General features: G+C 42.7%; 1 protein-coding gene across 13 annotated transcripts in view; it reads left to right on the forward strand.

Annotated features, from left to right (window-relative positions):
• ZMYND11 (zinc finger MYND-type containing 11) overlaps positions 1 to 19,926 on the forward strand; it is a 131,858-nt gene that overhangs the window by 66,019 nt on the left and 45,913 nt on the right. For all 13 annotated transcript variants that reach the window (XM_055331289.1, XM_055331298.1, XM_055331300.1 and 10 more), the window contains one exon: positions 17,208 to 17,367. In XM_055331289.1, the coding sequence (XP_055187264.1) occupies positions 17,208 to 17,367 (160 nt within the window). The remainder of the gene's footprint in view (positions 1 to 17,207; positions 17,368 to 19,926) is intronic.

Genomic DNA, 19,926 nt, shown 5'->3' on the forward strand with positions numbered 1-19,926 from the left:
TGTGCACAGGGGTAGTGATGCACATCTGGATGAATGCCTGGGGCAGGCGTCACGGGCGCTCTTGGCAGTCGTGCTGGTGCAACATGGGAGGCAGACAAGCCAGCACAGGGTGGATGGTGGGCAGGTTCTAATTCATGGATGTGTGTAGTATTCGGACGTGTGTCAGGTGTACTCGGTGTGTTTTACCAGAATGTCACTTGTTCCATGCGTATTTGGGGGACAGTTAGAAAAAAGTGTAAGCAGAGTGCAGTGCGTCGGGTCACCTGTGGCAGGAGGAGGCGAGGAGGAGAGGAAGGTCGGGTGGACGGGAGCGGTGAATATAGTTGCTGCGGGGGGGCTCTTGCCCGGAGCCCCTCAGCGGCCGAGCAAGTGCTCGTCACAGGCCCGGCCCCCCAGCTCCGGCCCCCCAGCCCCAGTGCGAGCCCCACGTCGTGACGCTGCCCGCAGGGACCCAGTTGCTGAGTGCAACAGCATCGCTCACGTACTAACACCGGAAGGAGCTTTGTGCCCAGCGTATTCAGAGCTCACCGCAGAGTGTCCGTTGCAAAGCTCACGGCGGCAGCGGAGCCCAGCCCGGGGCTGTCGGGCCGAACCTCGGTGCAGCTTCACCCGGGAGGGGAGGTCGTGGTTCCCAGCGAGGGAGCGGGGGTGCGGCGCGGGAGCTGTGTGTCCTCGCGGGCGGAGCTGTGCGTCCTCGTGGGCGGCCAGGGCTCGTGTGCTGCGGGGGGCGCGGGGGCATCACTCCCCGCGATCGAGGCCCAGCGGCCACAGTCGGCCTGTTGGAAAGGGCCCGTGTTACCCAGAGGCTCGGGGGGCCGTGCATCACGGAAGAAGGTCTTTTCCTCTAGGTGAAAACTGCCTGATACTTTCTAAGTTTCCATCTAACAGTGAAGTAACTCAAGAGTTTACTGATTTTAATTAAAGTTGCACACAAATAATGTAATAATTGACAGTGTGCTGTTGGGGTAAATGGAGCAGATTTTGAAACAAGTCTTTTACTACCTTGACAATTGATGGGAAAAAATGGAGATTTCTTTTTTTGGTTGTTAATTGATACCCCCCAAACCTTCAAGGTGTCTGTTGGTGAGCCCTGTAAATCATTTTCACTAGTTCAAAAATGAGGGAAGTTAAGATTTTAACAGTTAGGCTTAAACTACAAGAATTATGAAAGGATGTAGAAAAACCAGCACGTTTCCCCTTTCCTGTTGGTTTCCCCCGAGTCTCTGGGGGGGTCTGTCTCCTGCAGAGCGCGGGGAGCACGAGTGTGCGGGGGCTGAGCCAACGGGTGCTCGTGTAGTGCACGTTCTCCCGCCACTGTGCCCCCGGGTCTGCGGGGAGATGCGAAGGAGATGCTAGGGGGGATGCGGAGGTATGCTGGGGGGGACATGGGGGGTTGCGGGGGGATGCAGGGGGGGATGCGGGAGGGATGTAGGGGGTCTGCGAGGGGGAACACGGGGGGTTGCGGGGGGATGCAGGGGGGATGTGGGGTTCTGTGAGGGGGGGCACAAGGGGTTGCTGGGGGATGCAGGGGGGATGTGAGGGAGATGCTAGGGGGATGCAAGGGTTCTCCTGGGGGGATGCGAGGGAGATGCTAGGGGGATGCAGGGGGTCTGCGAGGGGGTGATGCGGGGGGGATGCAGGGGGATGCTAGGGGGAATGCGAGGGAGATGCTAGGGGGATGTGGGGGGGTCTGCGTGGGGGGATGCTAGGGGGAATGCGGGGGGTCTGCGAGGGGGGACACGGGGTTGCGGAGGATGCAGGGGGGATGTGGGGGGTCTGCAAGGGAGGGCACAGGGGGGTTGTGGGGGGATGCAGGGGGATGTGGGGGGCCTGTGAGGGGGGACATGGGGCGATGCAGGGGGGATGCTAGGGGGATACGGGGGGTCTGTGAGGGGGATGCGGGGGGGATGTGGGGGGATATGGGGGGTCTGCGAGGGGGGATGCAGGGGGGATGCGAGGGAGATGCTAGGGAGATGCGGGGGTCTGTGAGGGGGGATGCGGGGGGGATGTGGGGGGTCTGTGAGGGGGGATGCGGGGGGAATGCGGGGGGGATGCGAGGGTGATGCAAGTGGTCTGCTGGGGGGATGCGGGGGGTCTGCGAGGGGGGATGTGGGGTGATCTGCATGGGGGGATGCTAGGGGGGATGTGGGGGGTCTGCGAGGGGAGATGCTAGGGGGGATGCGGGCTCCGGGGCCCGGCGTCCGCCAGTCAGGTGCTAATGGCCCCAGGTGCTGGCCAGATGTGCTTGGTGATGTTGGTGACTGAGGAGTTCCCCACTTCTGACGTGTTCGGAGATTCTGGCCCTTCTCCTGCGGCTCCCATGGCTTTTACACTCAGAGACTGGGCCCATGTGCAGGTCAGCTTTGATCTCCTGTCCTCGTGCTGATTTCTCATGTGGGTCTCTTTGGGGCCTGAGCCCGAGCACGGGTGGCTGGCAGACATTAGGTCGTGGGACCAGGAGGCAGGACTCACTTTCCCAGCCTGGCCAGCGCCTGCGTGGAACAGGTCTACACCTTCATCCAGATGAAGACCTCCAGATTCCTCGACGGTGGGAGGCGTTCGGTGTGGTGTGTTGTGGACAGAGACACGTCCGTGCCTTGGTGGTGGGTCGTATCCATACTGTTTGGGCTAGTGTGTCATCTCCCGGGATGTGTGTTTCCAACAGCGTGTTACAGTTAAAGAGATTGAATCATCGTTAGAAGGACTGAAGGTAGATAATCACTTTTAGGAAATGAGCACTTGTGAGATCTCTTTTGGGACCATGTTAAATCAGCAGTGGCAGTTTACTGCTTAACTGCGCAGGTATTGTCTTGGGACTTGGAGAGCTGCGTCGGGGAGCGTGCTGAGCAGCAGCGGGGAGCAGTATCCTAGCCAAGACTTGGGGGCAGAGTACAGGGGAGGATGGGGGAGAATTAAAACTTACTGAGGAAGTCCAGAGAAATTGAATTTAAATACTAGACATTTACTGTTTCATGACTTATGCCAGGTGGGCCACCATCCGTGTGTCTCAAACCATTGGCTAGCACTGCCTCCTGATTGGTTGAAGATGGGCCCCTGTGACGGGTCGGCAGTGTGTACGACAGCGGGAGGGTTGGCGTGACCTCAACCTACATATTAACATACGTGTTTTTCTCATGGGATAAAGCTGCCTGACGGGCCAAGGAAGGGAGCCGTGGGCTGGGACCCTTTATTATCTTGAAGGTCACCTACGTAGACTCTGCACATGCTTGACTCGGGCCTGTGGACGGTCTTAAGCTTGCCTGGCGCACGTTGGCCTGGAACACTGTGAGAATCACTGTTGTCTTAAAAGCACGGAGTAGGGCTTGTTCACGTTCAGGCACTGCTTTATGAGCTTGTGTCAGTTGATGTTGCCAACTCCCTGGCGATTGTCACAGTGAACGTTAACCAGAGGTCTTCTGTTTTGGATGTGCTGCGTGGACCACACGCGCAAGAGGAGCCCTCCAGCCGTGTTGGTAGGTACGTATTAACCCTTCCCTCGTACGGGCCCTATCGTTTTGCTAATCCATTGTTTCCTGTTTGAGTTTTCTTACTCTTAGATTTTGCGATCTTAATTTTATGTGTTTAAAGCTCTTTTCCCTTGTTTCTTCCATTGTTTTAGTTCATACTTAGCCCTAATACTGAAAAAAATACTGTTCCAACTCCTTCTTTTGCATTATATTTAATATCTGACTTAGAATTTGTGATGCACATCTGGATTATATTTATCCAGACCGCCATTGGCATGTTCTACAGTCACTTGGGAAATATTATTACATTTTTCCTTCTTTTCTAATGCTTGTCTTTCAGTACTGAGATTTTTGTGTACTTGGACCTATGTCTAGATGTTTTGATCTTTTGTTTAATGTTTCTGTCCAGCTGCATTGTTAATAAGTTGTCGGTACCGACAGAAGTAGTAAGATTGAGTGCCCCCCTCAGTATTGTCCCTGCCCCTGATAAACTACCCTAATAATCTCTGTGGGGCAGAGCTTGTCATTACCCATTGTTCCTCCTTCTTAAAACTTTTTTATGATAACATCTTTCATTTCTGGATGCTTTCTACACTCATAAAATCCTATATTGAGACATCCTGAATCTGGTCTATGGTACGGGAAAAGAATAGTGGAAACCTGGAAAGCCTGAATAAAGTCTGTGGTGTAAAGTCCAGTGGGCTACATTGTGCAGCATTAATTAGGAGTCTAAGAAGTACTGTGTGTCAGCCACACTTACTGTGGGATTATTTTGCAGCATATACAAATACTGCATCCTTATCTCATATACCTGAAACTATGTTCTATGTGAATTATGTCTCAATTAAAAAATAACTTTTTAAAGGAAAAAATAATAACTTTTGATAATTATACTTTTTATTTAAGAAGATAACATTAGATACAGCTGGGTAAAGGGAATGGGGACTGTACTGTTTTTGTAAGTCTTCTGCAAGTGTGGAATTAATTTGAAATAAAAGATTTAAAAGATGACATTGAAATTCTGTTACTTATTTATATATCCAAGAAGTATTTATTTACTTATTTTTATAGATTTTATTTATTTATTCATGAGAGACACACAGAGAGAGAGATAAAGACACAGGCAGAGGGAGGAACAGGCTCCATGCAGGGAGCCCGATGTGGGACTCGATTCCAGGACCCCAGGATCATGCCCTGGGCTGAAGGCGGCGCTAAACCGCGGAGCCACACAGGGATCCCCAAGAAACAGTTATTGAGTATCAATTTTATGCAAAGCAATATCTAAAATAATTTGTCAGGGTGCCTCAACTGGGTTGCTCAATTGGTTAAGTGTCTGACTTTTTATTTTGGCTCAGGTCATGATCTCAGGGTCGAGGGACTGAGCCCCACGTCCAGCTCCGTGCTCGGCAGGGAGTGTGCTTCTCCCCCTCTCCCTCTGCTCCCACCACCCCCTTTGTACTCATGCACTCTCTTTCAAAATAAAATCTTTAAAAAATAATAAAATAATTTGTCATCTGCTCCTACCCTTTTCTGGCTGCAGCTGCCGATAGTTCAGCAAATAGGTCCTTTGAGTCTAACGCCTTAGGGGAAAGTAAGTAGTACCTATCTGTAAAGATTCAGATGCTGAACTAGTAGTTTAAATGACGAGTGCGTATTCTTAGCCTTTGGACGACACTACTTTTTAAAGATTGATTTATTTTTTTAAACCGACTAAGCTACATAGGCACCCCTAGACGAAGCTTTTAAATGAGTACTAATCACTAACTTCATTCTAAATTGCGTAAACCCAAACTTCTCATTCAGAAAATACAAGGCCTTCCCTGGAGCCTTTCTGTCTCCAGGCTGTGATGCTACTGGGAGGAAGCACTGTTGTGCACCGATCACGGTTCTTGTGGTTCTGTGTGCTAGGGAGAACCTGTCCTTCATCCCTGTGTTCTCCTGGTCATCCTGTCCCTGTGCAAGGGGCTTCCTGAGTCTGCCCCATGCCCTCTCTCACCTTGTGTTCCTCCTCAACCTGCAAGGACTGGAACAGCTGCCTTCAACTGACTCTGCTTCTCTTTGAGCCCAGCATGCTGCCGCTAAAGAGAAAACAACTCTTCTTGTGTCATAGGCATGTTCTACAGCTGTTTGTATGCATAGTGTATGGTAAAAGTCAGTGGATTAACGTACATCAAAGAATAGTAAGACTTAATGCCATTCTTGTTAAAATAAAACAAAATAGCGAACTGGGACTGAAAAGGAATTTCTCTAATAAGGCGGAGCTACTAGTATCCTGTAGCAAGCATCATACTTGTAATTGTGTTTATTTATGTTTGATAAAATACAACTACCAGTAACCTTCAGCAAGTGTCAAGTTAATGGTGAACTATTATAAGATTCCTTTGCAAAATCTGAGACAAGGATACCCACCATTCCCACCTGGCAGTGTTGTGCTACAGGTCCCAGTGAGAGGTGAGCATGGTTTCTTAAATATACTAGAAACCACCAGCCAGAAAATAATACATAAAATAAAATCCCTTTCTCAAAAGAAACAAAAATACACAATACCTAGGGAGAATCACAAAAAGCGTGCAAAAATTTTAGGGAGAAAACTTTGTTACATAGAATATATAAATGAACCAAGTTTATCCAAAGAAAGACTTAGTATTGTAATGATGTTTATTCTCAAATTAACAAAATTTCATCCATTTTCATGGATCTTGGCAAACTAATTTTAAAATTATTATGGAGGAATAAATGAACAAGAAGAGACAAGACGAGTTTGAGAGGAAATGGGGGACTGCCCCAGCCTGGCAAGCGGCTGTAGGAGGGAGGAGCTTGCCGACATGGCTGCAGGGGTGGGAGATGGTAGCTCCTTTTGTTTTTTGTTTTTGTTTTTCTTTTTATTTGTTGAAGTTTTTTTTTTTTTAATGTTTTATTTATTTATTCTTGAGAGACACAGAGAGAAAGAGGCAGAGGCACAGGCAGAGGGAGAAACAGGCCTCATGCAGGGAGCCCGATGTGGGACTTGATCCCAAGACTCCACGTCCTGGGCGAAAGGCAGGCGCCAAACTGCTGAGCCACCCAGGGATCCCCTGGTAGCTCCTTTTGAAAAGGAACAGCAGTCTCCAGCTAATAATAGAGGGACAAAGTCCTGAAGAGGACACTGTGGAAAGAGGTCTTCACCCTGCGCCTGCTTGCTGAGTCGGTTGGTTCTTCTCAGAAGGGGCCTCTCTTGATTGATGGCTCTTAGATCCACCTCTAGAACTCTTGTGCAAGCACACACATGGTTATAGAATGTTTTTGAGAAACTGTATCTTCTATATTTTTAAAAATTTAAATTAGATTAATTAACATAATGTATTATTGGTTTCAGAGGTAGAGGTCAGTGATCCATCAGTTGTATATAACACTCAGCGCTCATCACAACATGTGCCCTCCCTCATGCCCATCACCCAGTTACCCCATCCCTAACCTTCCCTCCAGCCACCTCAGTTTGTTTCTTAGAGTTGATTCTCATATGGTTTGTCTTCCTAATTTCATCTTGTTTTATTTTTTCCTGTCTTTCCCTACAATCCTGTTTGTTGCTTAAATTCCACATATAAGTGAGATCATATGATAATTGTCTTTTCTGATTGACTTATTTAGCTCAGTGTAATACCTTCTAGTTCCATCCACTTTGTTGCAAATGGCAAGATTTCTTTCTTTCTTTTCTTTTCTTTTCTTTTCTTTTCTTTTCTTTTCTTTTCTTTTCTTTTCTTTCTTTCTTCTTTTTGGTGGCTGAATAATATTCCATTGTCTATATATACTGCATCTTCTTTATCCATTCATCTATTCAAGGACATCTTGGCTTCTTCCACAGTTTGGCTGTTATGGACATTGCTGCTATGAACATTGGGGTGCAGGTGCCCCTTCAGATCACTACATCTGTATCTTTGGGGTAAATACCGAGTAGTACAATTGCTGGGTCGTTGAGTAGCACTATTTTAACTTTTCGAGGACCCTCCATACTGTTTTCCAGAGTGGCTACACCGGCTTGCATTCCCACCAGCAGTGTAAGAGGGTTCCGCTTTCTCCATATCCTCACTCACCAACATGTTTTTTCTTGACTTACTCATTTTAGCCGTTTTGACTGGTATGAGGTGGTATCTTGTGGTTGTGATTCATGTTTCCCTGATGCCGAGTGATGTTGAGCAGTTTTTCATATATTTGTTGGCCACTTGTCTGTCTTCTTTGGAGAAATGTCTGTTCATGGCTTTTGCCCATTTCTTGATTGGATTATTTGTTCTTTGGATGTTGAGTTTGATAGGTTCTTTATGGATTTTGGATACTAGCCATTTATCTGATAAGACATTTGCAGATATAGGGGATCCCTGGGTGGCTCAGTGGTTTTGCGCCTGCCTTTGGCCCAGGGCATTATCCTGGAGTCCCAGGATCGAGTCCCGTGTCAGGCTCCTTGCATGGAGCCTGCTTCTCCCTCTGCCTGTGTCTCTGCCTCTCTCTCTCTCTCTCTCTATGTCTATCATAAATAAACAAAAATAAATCTTTATTTTTTTTATTTTTATTTTTTTTAAAGATTTATTTATTTATGACAGACAGAGAGAGAGAGGGAGAGAGAGAGAGAGAGGCAGAGACACAGGAGGAGGGAGAAGCAGGCTCCATGCCGAGAGCCTGACGCGGGACTCGATCCCGGGACCCCAGGATCGCGCCCTGGGCCAAAGGCAGGCGCCAAACCGCTGAGCCACCCAGGGATCCCCAAAAATAAATCTTTAAAAAAAAATTTGCAGATATCTTCTCCCATCCTGTCCATTGTCTTTTGGCTTTGTTGACTGTTTTCTTTGCTATGCAGAAGCTTTTTATCTTGATGAAGTCTCTTAGCTTTTGTTTCCATTGCCTTTGGAGATGTGTCTAGCAAGAAATTGCCATGGGCAAGGTCAAAAAGATTGCTGCCTGTGTTCTTCTCTAGGATTTTGATGGATTCCTGTTTCACTTGTAGATCTTTCATCCATTTTGAGTTTATCTGTGTGTGGTGTAAGGATATGGTCTGGTTTCATTTTTCTGCAGGTAGCTGTCCAACACCATTTGTTGAAGAGACTGTCTTTTTTTTCCATTAGATATTCTTTCCCACTTTGTAGAAGATGAGTTGACCATAGAGTTGACAGTCCATTCCTGGGTTCTCTGTTCTGTTCCATTGATCTACAGCTTTGTAATAGAGCTTGATAGAGCTTGATATCTGGGATTGTGATGACATTCATTTTGTTTTTCTTTTTCAACATTCCTTTGGCTATTTGGGGTCTTTTCTGGTTCCATACAAAATTTTAGGATTATTTGTTCCAACTCTGTGGAAAAAAACAACAACATGGTATTTTGATAGATATTGCATTGAATGTATAGATTGCTCTGGGTAGCATAGACATTTTAACAGTATTTGTTCTTCAAATCCATGAGCATGGAATGTTTTTCCATTTCTTTGTGTCTTCCTCAGTTTCTTTCATGAGTGTTGTTTAGTTTTCTGAGTGCAGATCCTTTGCGTTTTTCGTTAGGTTTATTCCCAGGTATCATATGGTTTTGGATGTAATTTTATTTGGGATTGATTCTTTAATTTCTCTTTCTTCTGTCTCATTGTTAGTGTTTAGAAATGCAACCGATCAATGAAACAAAGAGCTGATTCTTTGAAGGAATTAATAGGATTGATAAACCCCTGACTAGACTTTTCAAAAAGAAAAGAGAAAGGACCCAAATAAATAAAATCATGGATGAAAAGGAAAAATCACAACCAATATCGAAGAAATACAATTATAAGAACTATGTTATGAGCAACTATATGCCAACAAATTAGGCAATCTGGAAGAAATGGATGTATTCATAGAAACATATATACTACCAAAACTGAAGTAGGAAGAAACAGAAAACCTTAAGACCCATAACCAGCAAGGAAATTGAAGCAGTAATCAGAAATCTCCCAACAAATGAGTCCAGGGCCGGATGGCTTCCCAAGGGAATTCTACCAAACATTAAAGAAGAATTGATACTTATTTTCCTGAAGCTGTTTCAAAAAATAGAAACACAAGGAAAACTTCCAAACTCATTCCCCAACTCAAAGACCCCACCCACCAAAAAAGGAGAATTACCAATATCCCTGATGAACACAGATACAAAAACTCTCACCAGTATACTAGCCAATAAGATCCAACAGTAGTACGTTCCAAGGATTGTTTACCATGACTCAGTGGGATTTATCTGGGGTTCAACATCCACAAATCAGTGTGATACACCACATTAATAAAAGAAAGGACAAGAGCCAGATGATCCTCTCAGTAGATGCAGAAAAGGCATTTGACAAAATACAGTGTCCTTTCCTTTTTTATTTTTTTATTTTTTTATTTATTTATGATAGTCACAGAGAGAGAAAGAGAGAGAGGCAGAGACACAGGCATAGGGAGAAGCAGGCTCCATGCACCGGGAGCCTGATGTGGGACTCGATCCCGGGTCTCCAGGATCGCGCCCTGGGCCAAAGGCAGGCGCCAAACTGCTGCGCCACCCAGGGATCCCCTACAGTGTCCTTTCCTGATTAAAACTCTCTGCATCATAGGGATTGAGGGAACGTACCTCAGTATCATAAAAGCCGCCTATGAAAGGCCCACAGCGAATAATCATTCTCAGTGGGGAAAAACTGAGAGCTAAGATCAGGAACACGACAGGGATGCCCGCTCTCACTAGTGCTGTTCAACATAGTCCTAGAAATCTGAGCCTCGGCAGTCAGACAACAAAAAGAAATAGAAGTCATCTGAATTGTCAGAGAAGAAGTCAAACTTTGACTCTTTGTGGATGACATGATAGTCTAAATGAAAAAACCAAAAGACTACCCCAGAATTGCTGGAGCTTATACAGGAATTCAACAAAGTGGCAGGATATAAAATCAATGCACAGAGAAACTGTACCATTTTATACCATTTTTTTTTACCGACTTTTTCCCTCTTTTAAATTGAGTTATAATTTACAAATAACATCTTAGTTTCAGGCACTCAACATAATGATTCAGTATCTGTATATACTGCTGACCCTTGAACAACAAGGGGTCCACTTACACACGAGTATTTTTTTAAGATGGGATAGTACTGCAAACGTATTTTCTCATGATTTTTCTTAATAACCTTTTCTTTTTCTAGCTTATTATAAGAATATAATATGTAGTCCATATAACATGCAGAATATGTGTTAACTGAGTGTTTATGTTATCAGTTAGGCTTCTGGTCAACAATGAGCTATTAGTATTTAAATTTTGGGAAGTCAGGGTTGTATGTGGATTTTTGCCTGTACCAGGGGTTGACGCTCTTAATAATTTGTGTTGTTCAAGGGTCGACTGTACTGTGGTCACCACAATAATTCTAGTTAATATTCATCACATTGCATAGTCAGAAAAAATTTTTCTTGTAATGAGGCTTTTAAGATCTATTCTCTGGGCAACTTTTGAATATGCAATAAGGTATTGTTAACACCATGCTGTACATTTTCCCACACGACCTTTATTTTGTGGCTTACAGTTGATACATTTTGACCCATTTCACACACACACAACCACCAGTCTGTTCTCTGTGTCTGTGAGCTTGGGGGGTGTGAGAGTGAGTGTGTGTGTGTGTGTTTAAGATTCCACATGTCAGTTAAAGATCCACTGGAGAGTTATTCATGTTGTCACAACAAGCATGATTTCATTCCTTTCTGTGCCTGAATAATATTCTTGTGTGTGTGTGGTTTTGATTTGTGTTACCCTGATGATCAGCAGTGTTCAGCTGCTGTTAGTCTACCTGCCGGCCATCTTCATGTCATCTTCGGTAAAGTGTCTGTTCATAGGTTCTGCCATTTTTTAATTGGATTGTTTTTCTCTTGGTTATTGAGTCGTAGGTCCTTTATATGTGTTGGGTATTAACCTGTGTACCCTGATTTTTTAAACATAATATGTCTTAGAGCTTACATTATTTTAACTATCTATAACATTGCTTCATTTTTTTGATGATTATATAATAATTCTTGGTAGGGCTGTATTTTAATTTAGCCAATCCCCTAACACTTACGTTCAGATCCTTTCTGGTCTTGTGAACAATGCTAGGATGGCTTTCCTGTCTTGTATATACATACATATATATATATTATTTCATACATGTCTATTTATAGGAGGAATTTCCAGAAGTGGAACCGCTGGCTTCAAGGTGTACATGTTTCTATGTTCAATAGATGTTTGCTCCCCGGGGTGGCGCTCATTTACACGTTAACGTGTGACATACCTTCTGCCAAGCCCTGTCCCAGTGAATATGACAGATACAAATGTCATTTTGTGGTTTTTCTTACTAGGTAGGATTTTTAAAACTATATTAAGAATATGTAGAATTTAAGTTAGGCCTTTTGGCTACATGTGTTACAAATGTATTTCCCAGATTAGCATTTGTGATTTTTTTTTAAGATTTTATTTATTTATTCATAAGAGACACAGAGAGAGAGGCAGAGACACAGGCAGAGGGAGAAGCAGGCTCCAGGCAGGGAGCCCGATGGGGGGCTCGATCTGGGGTCTCCAGATCAGGCCCGGGCTAAAGGCAGGCGTCAAACCACGGAGCCACCCAGGGATCCCAGCATTTGTTATTTTAACTTTGATTATCATGCTGGTTTTCTGCTATATAGAAATTGCTATATGAATATATATAAATTTTATGTAAATTTTTCAGTCTTTTCTTAAATCACTGTGGCTTTTGTTTCATCTTAGGAAGGTTTTTCTCACACCATGATTGCTCTCCCATATTTTTCTTCTAATAATTTTGTGGTTTTCCTTTTATTATTTAAATCTGACCTATTGGGCAGCCCTGGTGGCGCAGCGGTTTAGCGCCGCCTGCAGCCCAGGGCGCGCGCGATCCTGGAGACCCTGGATCGAGTCCCACATCAGGCTCTCTCATATGATGCCTGCTTCTCCTCTGCCTGTGTCTCTGCCTCTCTCTCTCTGTCTCTATGAATAAATAAATAAAAATCTTTAAAAAAAATAAATCTGACCCATTCAGAATTTACTTAGGGGTACAGACTAAGGTAGGACTCCATATTTATTCTTTTTCAAGTGAGTGAGCCCCTTGTCCTAATGTCGTGTGTTGTTTGAACGATCTTTCCCCCACTAATTTGAAATGGCACTTTGGTTATAATCAGAATGTGAATTTTGGTCTCTTTCTGGACTTTGTGTTTATTCCATTGGGCTGCTGTTCATGTACAAGTTTAATTATTTTGGCTCTAATGTTTTAAAATCTGATATTATGGGCACCTGTGTGGCTCAGCAGTTGAGCATCTGCCTTCGGCTCAGGTCATGATCCTGGGGTCCCTGGATCGAGTCCCATATCGGGCTCCCCGCAGAGAGCCTGCTTCTCCCTCTGCCTGGGTCTCTGCCTCTTTCTCTGTCTCTTATGAATAAATAAATAAAATCTTAAAAAAAAAATCTGATACTACCCTGAAAGAATTTTCTTGAGAAGTTCTTTTTTAATTCTACACAGAACTTTAGAGTTAACTTGTGCCCTTTGTGGTGACACTTAAATGATCTTAGAGTCAATTTGGATTTTGTTGTCTTACATTTAAATATTAGGCATGTCTTTCCATCTGTTTATTTTCTCTTGTGTCTGTCACAAACCACAATTTTTTTCATACAGACCTTGTCATTTTTTCTACTTATACCACTATGTATTACTGTCTTTCTTACTACTGTTATAAATAATCGAGGTCTTATGTTAAATCTCTGGTGTTTTTGGCTTGTATATTTGAATGCTATTAATTTTAGTATATTAGTTTGTATACAGACAATTGATTACATTATTTGGTTATTCAAAATAGTATGTCATCTGATTTTCTTGTGTTTTCTGGATATGTAATCTGCAAATAATGATCACTTTAAATCTTTACTAACTTTTACACCCATTTCTTTATTCCAGCTGTGCTGGTTATTACCTTTGGCAAAGTGTTAAAGACATCATTGAATATTCCTGATCAGGTTAAGGAAGTATTGATTTGTTCCATTTTGTCAGGGGTGGGCTGTTGAATTTTACTAAATGCCTTTTAACACATACAGAAATCATCATGATTTCCCCCCTTTTGATCTATTAATGGGCTGAATCCTATTTTGAGATTTCTTCATAATAATAAATCTTCGGAGAAATCCTGGAATTAAACACTTGGTTATGGTATATTACTTTGATTTTTGAATGTATTAATATATTAACATCTGTTTTATATTAATGATTGATATTATTTTGTCTATTGAAATATTTAATTTAGGATTTTTTTATAGTGTTCTTAGAGGACACTAGTTTTTTTGTGCTTTTCTTGGTAGGGGTTTGTTACCAATTATTATTCTAGAGTCCTTGCTTTCCTTCTTTATTATGTGCCAGAAAAGTTTAAATCACATTAGAGTTGTCTGGCCATTAGGAGTTTGATAAAATTGCCTTGTGAATATATCCCTAGCTGGTGTTTTTCTGAGAAATCTCTTTGCCAACTTCCTCTATTAGTTTCTTTTGGAATTATCCATTTCAAGTATTCTGTTTCTTTCTGTGGTCCAGTTTTGGTCATTTATATTTTCCTAGAAGATAACAGTGTTTATCTTCTATTTTTGTGCATAAATGAACAAAGTAGTTGCTTATAATTATTTTAATTTCTTTGTTACATATGGCTGTGGCTCTGTAGACATTTCTAAGTTTATGTTTTTGTGCTTTGTGTCTTCAATGTTGATTAGATTAGCTAGTGATATGTCTGTTTTTCCCTTAGAGGCTCTTGGACTAATATTAGTTTTCAGTTGTTTTTTAAATGGCACTGCTTTAACTTTTATGTTATTGTGCTTAGATTTTTTTTTCACTTTTTAGATAACCTTTTTGATTCACTAGTTTATGAGTTTTCCAAAAATAAGGTTGTTTTTTTTGGAGGCACCTGGGTGGCATAGTCAGTTAAACATCTGACTCTTGGTTTTGGCTCAGGTCATGATCTCAGAGTCCTGGGATCAAGCCCTGCATGGGGCTCTGTGCTGAACACAGACGGAGTCTGCTTGAGGGTCTTTCCTCCTCCCTCTCCCTCTGCTCCTTCCCCTGCTCACACACTCTTCCTCTCTCTAAAATAAACAAGTGAGGGACCCCTGGGTGGCTCAGTGGTTGAGTGCCTGCCTTCAGCCCAGGGTGTGATCCTGGAGTCCTGGGATCGAATCCCACATCGGGCTTCCTGCATGGAGCCTGTTTCTCCTTCTGCCTGTGTCTCTGTCTCTTTCTTTGTATCTCTCATGAATAAATAAATAAAATCTTAAAAAAAAAACAAGTGAATAAAATAAAATGAGTTTGTTTTTGTGTCCAGGTTTATGCTCAACTTTAATGAATTTTTCTTGGACCTGTTGAAGGTATGTTTTGAGTTTCAGAATAAACTTAACTAGATCTGCCTTGTTAATTAGGTCTTCTGTATGAATACCTAGTTTGTCTGCCTGGACGTTTTTGTGGCTGGAGAGAAGTGAAGTCTTATAATTCTGTATTCCTGTCAATATTTCCTTTATTTCTCACAGTCTTTGCTTTATAACAACCTAAGCCCTGTGTGTCTTTTTTTTTTTCTTTAATAATTGTTGTCCTGGATTCCAGTCCTGTTCACTGCATGTCAGTCCTGCTTTGTTTGGATTGCATTCTTGTGCCTATGCCCGTTCTTGTGCAGTTTCTCTGAGGCATGTGAGACATGTATCGTGTAAACCGCACGTTTTTGGTGTTGTGATCAGTCTGTTTCATACTGTGGAGTTTAGCCAATTTGTATTTATTACACATTGGTTTGGGTCCTGTCATCATATGTTCTATGCTTTCTGGTCCTGTTTTTTTTTTTTTTTAAGATTTTATTTATTCATGAGTGACATGGAAAGAGGCAGAGACACAGGCTGAGGGAGAAGCAGGCTCCCTGAGGGGAGCCCGAAGTGGGACTTGATCCCGGGACCCTGGGATGGTGTCCTGAGCCTAAGGCAGATGCTCAACCGCTGAGCCACCCAGGCGTCCCATGTTCCTGTTGTTTCTTTTGGTGTTTTTATGTTTCACCACATAATGTGTTTTTTTATGGATTTCTTCAGATGGTTACCTTTGTCATTTTAGGTGGTATACTTCACTCTTGAGATCATTTCCATGAACAGTGAGGACATTAGGACATGTTGACCTCGGCCATCCCCTAACCCCCTTCCCACACTGGAGTGGATGATTTCTGCTAGCAGTGATTTCATACATTGGACTGGAGCTGCCCCCAGCTTTGTCCCCTCTGGGTCAGTCGGCTAGGACGACAGAGTCATGCATCCAGTTTTCTCCCGCCTGGTTGGTGGTGCTCGCACATAACTTTGTCAAAGCTGAAGTATGCTCCTCCCCACCTCTCCTTCTTAGCCCTCCCGCTAACTGCATTGACAGAGCAGAGCCTGTTAAAAGTTTATGATCTCGTAAAGAGAAAATTATCTTCTACAAACTGCACGTATATCAGTCCTCAGCTGGGGTTCACCACTTTTCTTTGTTGACATGTACCCTTGAATTTGGAAGCTGGTTCTATGATGAACTCTTGCATTTGTGATTTGTTGTGATTTGTTGTGAATGCTTTGATACTGAAATGTCAGATGAATTTGGTATAAAAATCTGGTGTGCTGGTGAATTTCCTCAAGGACTGTGCACATCGCCCCCACATGCTGCACATGCAGCACCTCTCTGGGGGCTGTGGCTGGCCAGGTTCGCCTCGTCCTGTGTCTTGTGTCTTGTGTCTGGATGTCCAGTGGCTTCCTGGTAGAGGGTGTTGGGATTTGAATGGAAAGAATGGGAAAATAGCACTCATTCAACCATATCTGTAACATTTTATTTCCTTAAGAAACAAGCTATGAAGCAAATATGCCATCACATTAACATGAGTTCATAGAATTGGTGAATACAAGGGACCCTGCAGCAGCATTCTCTGTGGTCCAGAGTATGTTTGAAATAATACACTTTTTTTTTTATTTATTTTTTTTTTTAAATTTTTATTTATTTATGATAGTCACACAGAGAGAGAGAGAGGCAGAGACATAGGCAGAGGGAGAAGCAGGCTCCATGCACCGCGAGCCCGACGTGGGATTCGATCCCGGGTCTCCAGGATCATGCCCTGGGCCAAAGGCAGGCGCCAAACCGCTGCGCCACCCAGGGATCCCGAAATAATACACTTTTAAAGATTAAATAAAACACCATGTGACATAAATCAGGGAGTCGTGTATGCATTAGTGATCCAATCCAAAGTATATTTCATTGAAAATCACATTTTTACCTTATTGGTCCCAGCATGCATTCTCGTTTCTTTATGTTGACAGCCATTCATGTAATTCTTATCCATCCTTTAGTGTCCTTTCCTGAGTTTTGAGTCAGAATATTTTATATTCTGAAGTCTTGTGGCTAGAGATGGTAAAATTCTAAATTGAGAATTTGCAGAGTGGAAGTTCATGGCAATTGCTCCAGAGGCCAGAACTACATGTTAGCCTACAATCTAAGTGATTTTTTTTTTTTTTTGCTGATTAAGGATTATTTTGAGCAAGTATTTTTCTAAGTATACAAATAGAATTAAGGTTGAAAATAGCATGATAACTAAACTTAAGTATTCAGGACTCTGTTTCTTCAGTACAGCCTCAGAAGAACAAGCTGTTTCAAAGGAGAAAGAAGTCGCCTCTGTTTATTTATTTATGTATTATGGAGTCCTAAGGGGTTTTTAAATCTGTTTTTCCTCTGCACTCAGGTATATGTCTCGAGTCCACGGTATGCATCCAAAAGAGACCACCCGTCAGCTGAGCCTGGCTGTGAAAGATGGTCTCATTGTCGAAACCCTAACAGTGGGCTGCAAAGGTTCCAAAGCTGGTATTGAGCAGGAAGGGTACTGGCTGCCAGGAGATGAGATTGTAAGTATATTGTGTTTGATCAACTTGCAGGTGTTGACTTTAAGTCTTTAAATGTTATTTAACTACAACCTATAGCGATTCAGTTTTAGAAGTTTAGGGACAGTTCACTTCAGTGTTTCTTATTAAAGTGAAGGGCCTACCTCGACAAGATGGATAATTTCCTCCCTCTTTCAGGGAAAACTTACTCTACAAAGAGCCTACTTCTTCTGTCTAGGTTACCGTGAATCTGAAAAATAGAACACGTAACTAGTGGTTTTCTTTAGTAAACGTTAGTACAGATAAATGCGGGATCATGGCAATGCCATCCAGACAGAGGGAAGGGGAGTCTGTCTTCCCCAGGAAAGCTGCCCCCGAGCTGGATGTTGTCTGCGTCCAGAGCCACCTGTCAGGGTCCCCTTGGACGGTGTCCCCACTGACAGTGACCATAACCCTGTTCGGTGACACTCCGGCAGAAATCAGGAAAGACAAAGTTAATTTTCTTTCTATTTTGCCTACTTTTTACTTTGACTCCCCATCTAAGGGAGGACATTTTAATCTTTTACTGTATACTTGTATACTTGGGCACATAGAGAAATGGATTTGTGTTTTAGGTAAACATTGGTTTCATGTGTAATATTTTAATATTCCTACCTTTATTTGCCTTTGATATTTCTAATACCTTGATTAGAAAAGTCTTGATTTTTGCTAAGGAATATCATTTAAAGATGATAGGTTTCAAATATAATAGATACAATTTTTTGGAGGGGGGGTTTCTAAAAGAAACCAATTTAGTAAGTAGGTGTTTTGAGAATGTTTATTATGGATTCTCTAAAATGATTTAAAAAAATGACACAATCTTAAAATTGGTTCTTTGTGGGGACATTTCCCAAGAATTGTGAATTGTATTTCCCTTTCCGGCTCTATGGTGGATGTGCCAGCACATACGCTCGCCGTCAGGTGTCAGAGCAGGAAACTGACAGCACGTTTTCTGGGGCAGCCGGTCCAAGGAGCAGCCCCAGCATAAATGTTAGAGGAGTTGTTCAGTTTTAACCCTGTGCGTATCAGTTTAACACGTACCTTCAAAGTTACAGGAAAGAAAACTCACATTTTCCACAAATAAAAAACATGGAAGAAAAGATGTTTAATTTCACTGCTACCATTCGATCTGTGTGCACTAGAAGTGCTTGAAAACTTAAGTGAGAACGTTTCTATTATAATAATATCTCTGTTCACTTCCTCTCAGAAAAGTAGAGCTTTGTTGCCAATAAAGAAACTTTGGGTGCCAACTCCTAATAATTACAATGTGAGGTGATCTAAACCTGTCTCCAACCAAACGTTGATCATTGATAGCTTATACTGAGAATAATCCAGGTAATAGAAAATTCTAATCCCAAACACTTGGAAATTTACAGACTTAGTATGGAAGGCTGTCCTAGTAATTAACCCATAGTAAGTGCAGCTGAATCCACAGCATTTTGGTTTGTGGACCACGTATACATTTTCCATGCAAGAGATTTTACCTCTTACCTTTTAGGATTGGCCTTCCCCTCTAAGCTTTCTTCTCTTCAGGTTGGAGTTTCTCTCTTGGCTCCCACGGGCAGTTAATGAGCTGCCCCACCTTTACTGCTACGTTAGACTCTGTGTTCTGTGTTTAATGTGTACGTGTCCTTACTGCACATATTTATAGCATCCTCCCTTTTTCTTTTTTCAAGATGAAATTTTATATACAGATCAAGCAACCAGTATACAAGTTCTATTAATTCTGGTTGGTTCTTTTTTTTAAGATTTTATTTGTTTATTCATGAGAGGCAGAGAGAGGCAGAGACACAAGCAGAGGGCGAAGCAGGCTCCCTGTGGGGAGCACGATTGGGACTCGATCCCGGGACCCTGGGATCGTGACCTGAGCCAAAGGCAGATGCTCAACCACTGAGCCACCAGGTGTCCCTCTGGTTGGTTCTTACAAACATTTTTTATACTAAGTATGCATGTTACAACTACAACTGGGTATACAAAAATTATGCCTAGTTTATAAAATAAGTACTGCAAGTTCAGAAGCACTGTAGTGTGGCAGGAAGAGGTCAGGTCTTACATGTTAATAGAGTTTCCATTCCACTTCACGCGTTTATTTTGTTGTGTGACCTCTGATCCTCATTCCTCAACAGTTATATGAGCCTATTAATATGTATTTCACTTGATTAAGGATTAAGTGAGATTATTTATATAAAGTATAGAACCCTGTACTCAAAGCAAGTTTTGGCCCGCAAAGAAATATGCTTAAGAAATGTCTATATATAGTGTAGCAAAAGCATATACATTCCTTACTAACCACACAAGCAAAATTCTCATCAGGGTCTTTTTACTATTTAACCTTTATCTTCAAACATGAGATTTGTAAGGAGTTTTCCCTGAGACATTGGATTTGTTAGAGGTCTAGCTATGAAGTGATGAGATGGTGTGTGTATCTCAAACCTGTGACAGGGTTAATACCTGCTCCCAGGGCTGTCATGCTCCCGTGTTTGTGCACTTATATAACCCTAGAAGGACACATGGCAAATGAGTGGCCCGGGCATGCGGGCCACT

This window comes from Nyctereutes procyonoides, unplaced genomic scaffold, assembly GCF_905146905.1.
Source record: "Nyctereutes procyonoides isolate TBG_1078 unplaced genomic scaffold, NYPRO_anot_genome, whole genome shotgun sequence".
In the NCBI taxonomy this organism is placed as follows: Eukaryota; Metazoa; Chordata; class Mammalia; order Carnivora; family Canidae; genus Nyctereutes; species Nyctereutes procyonoides.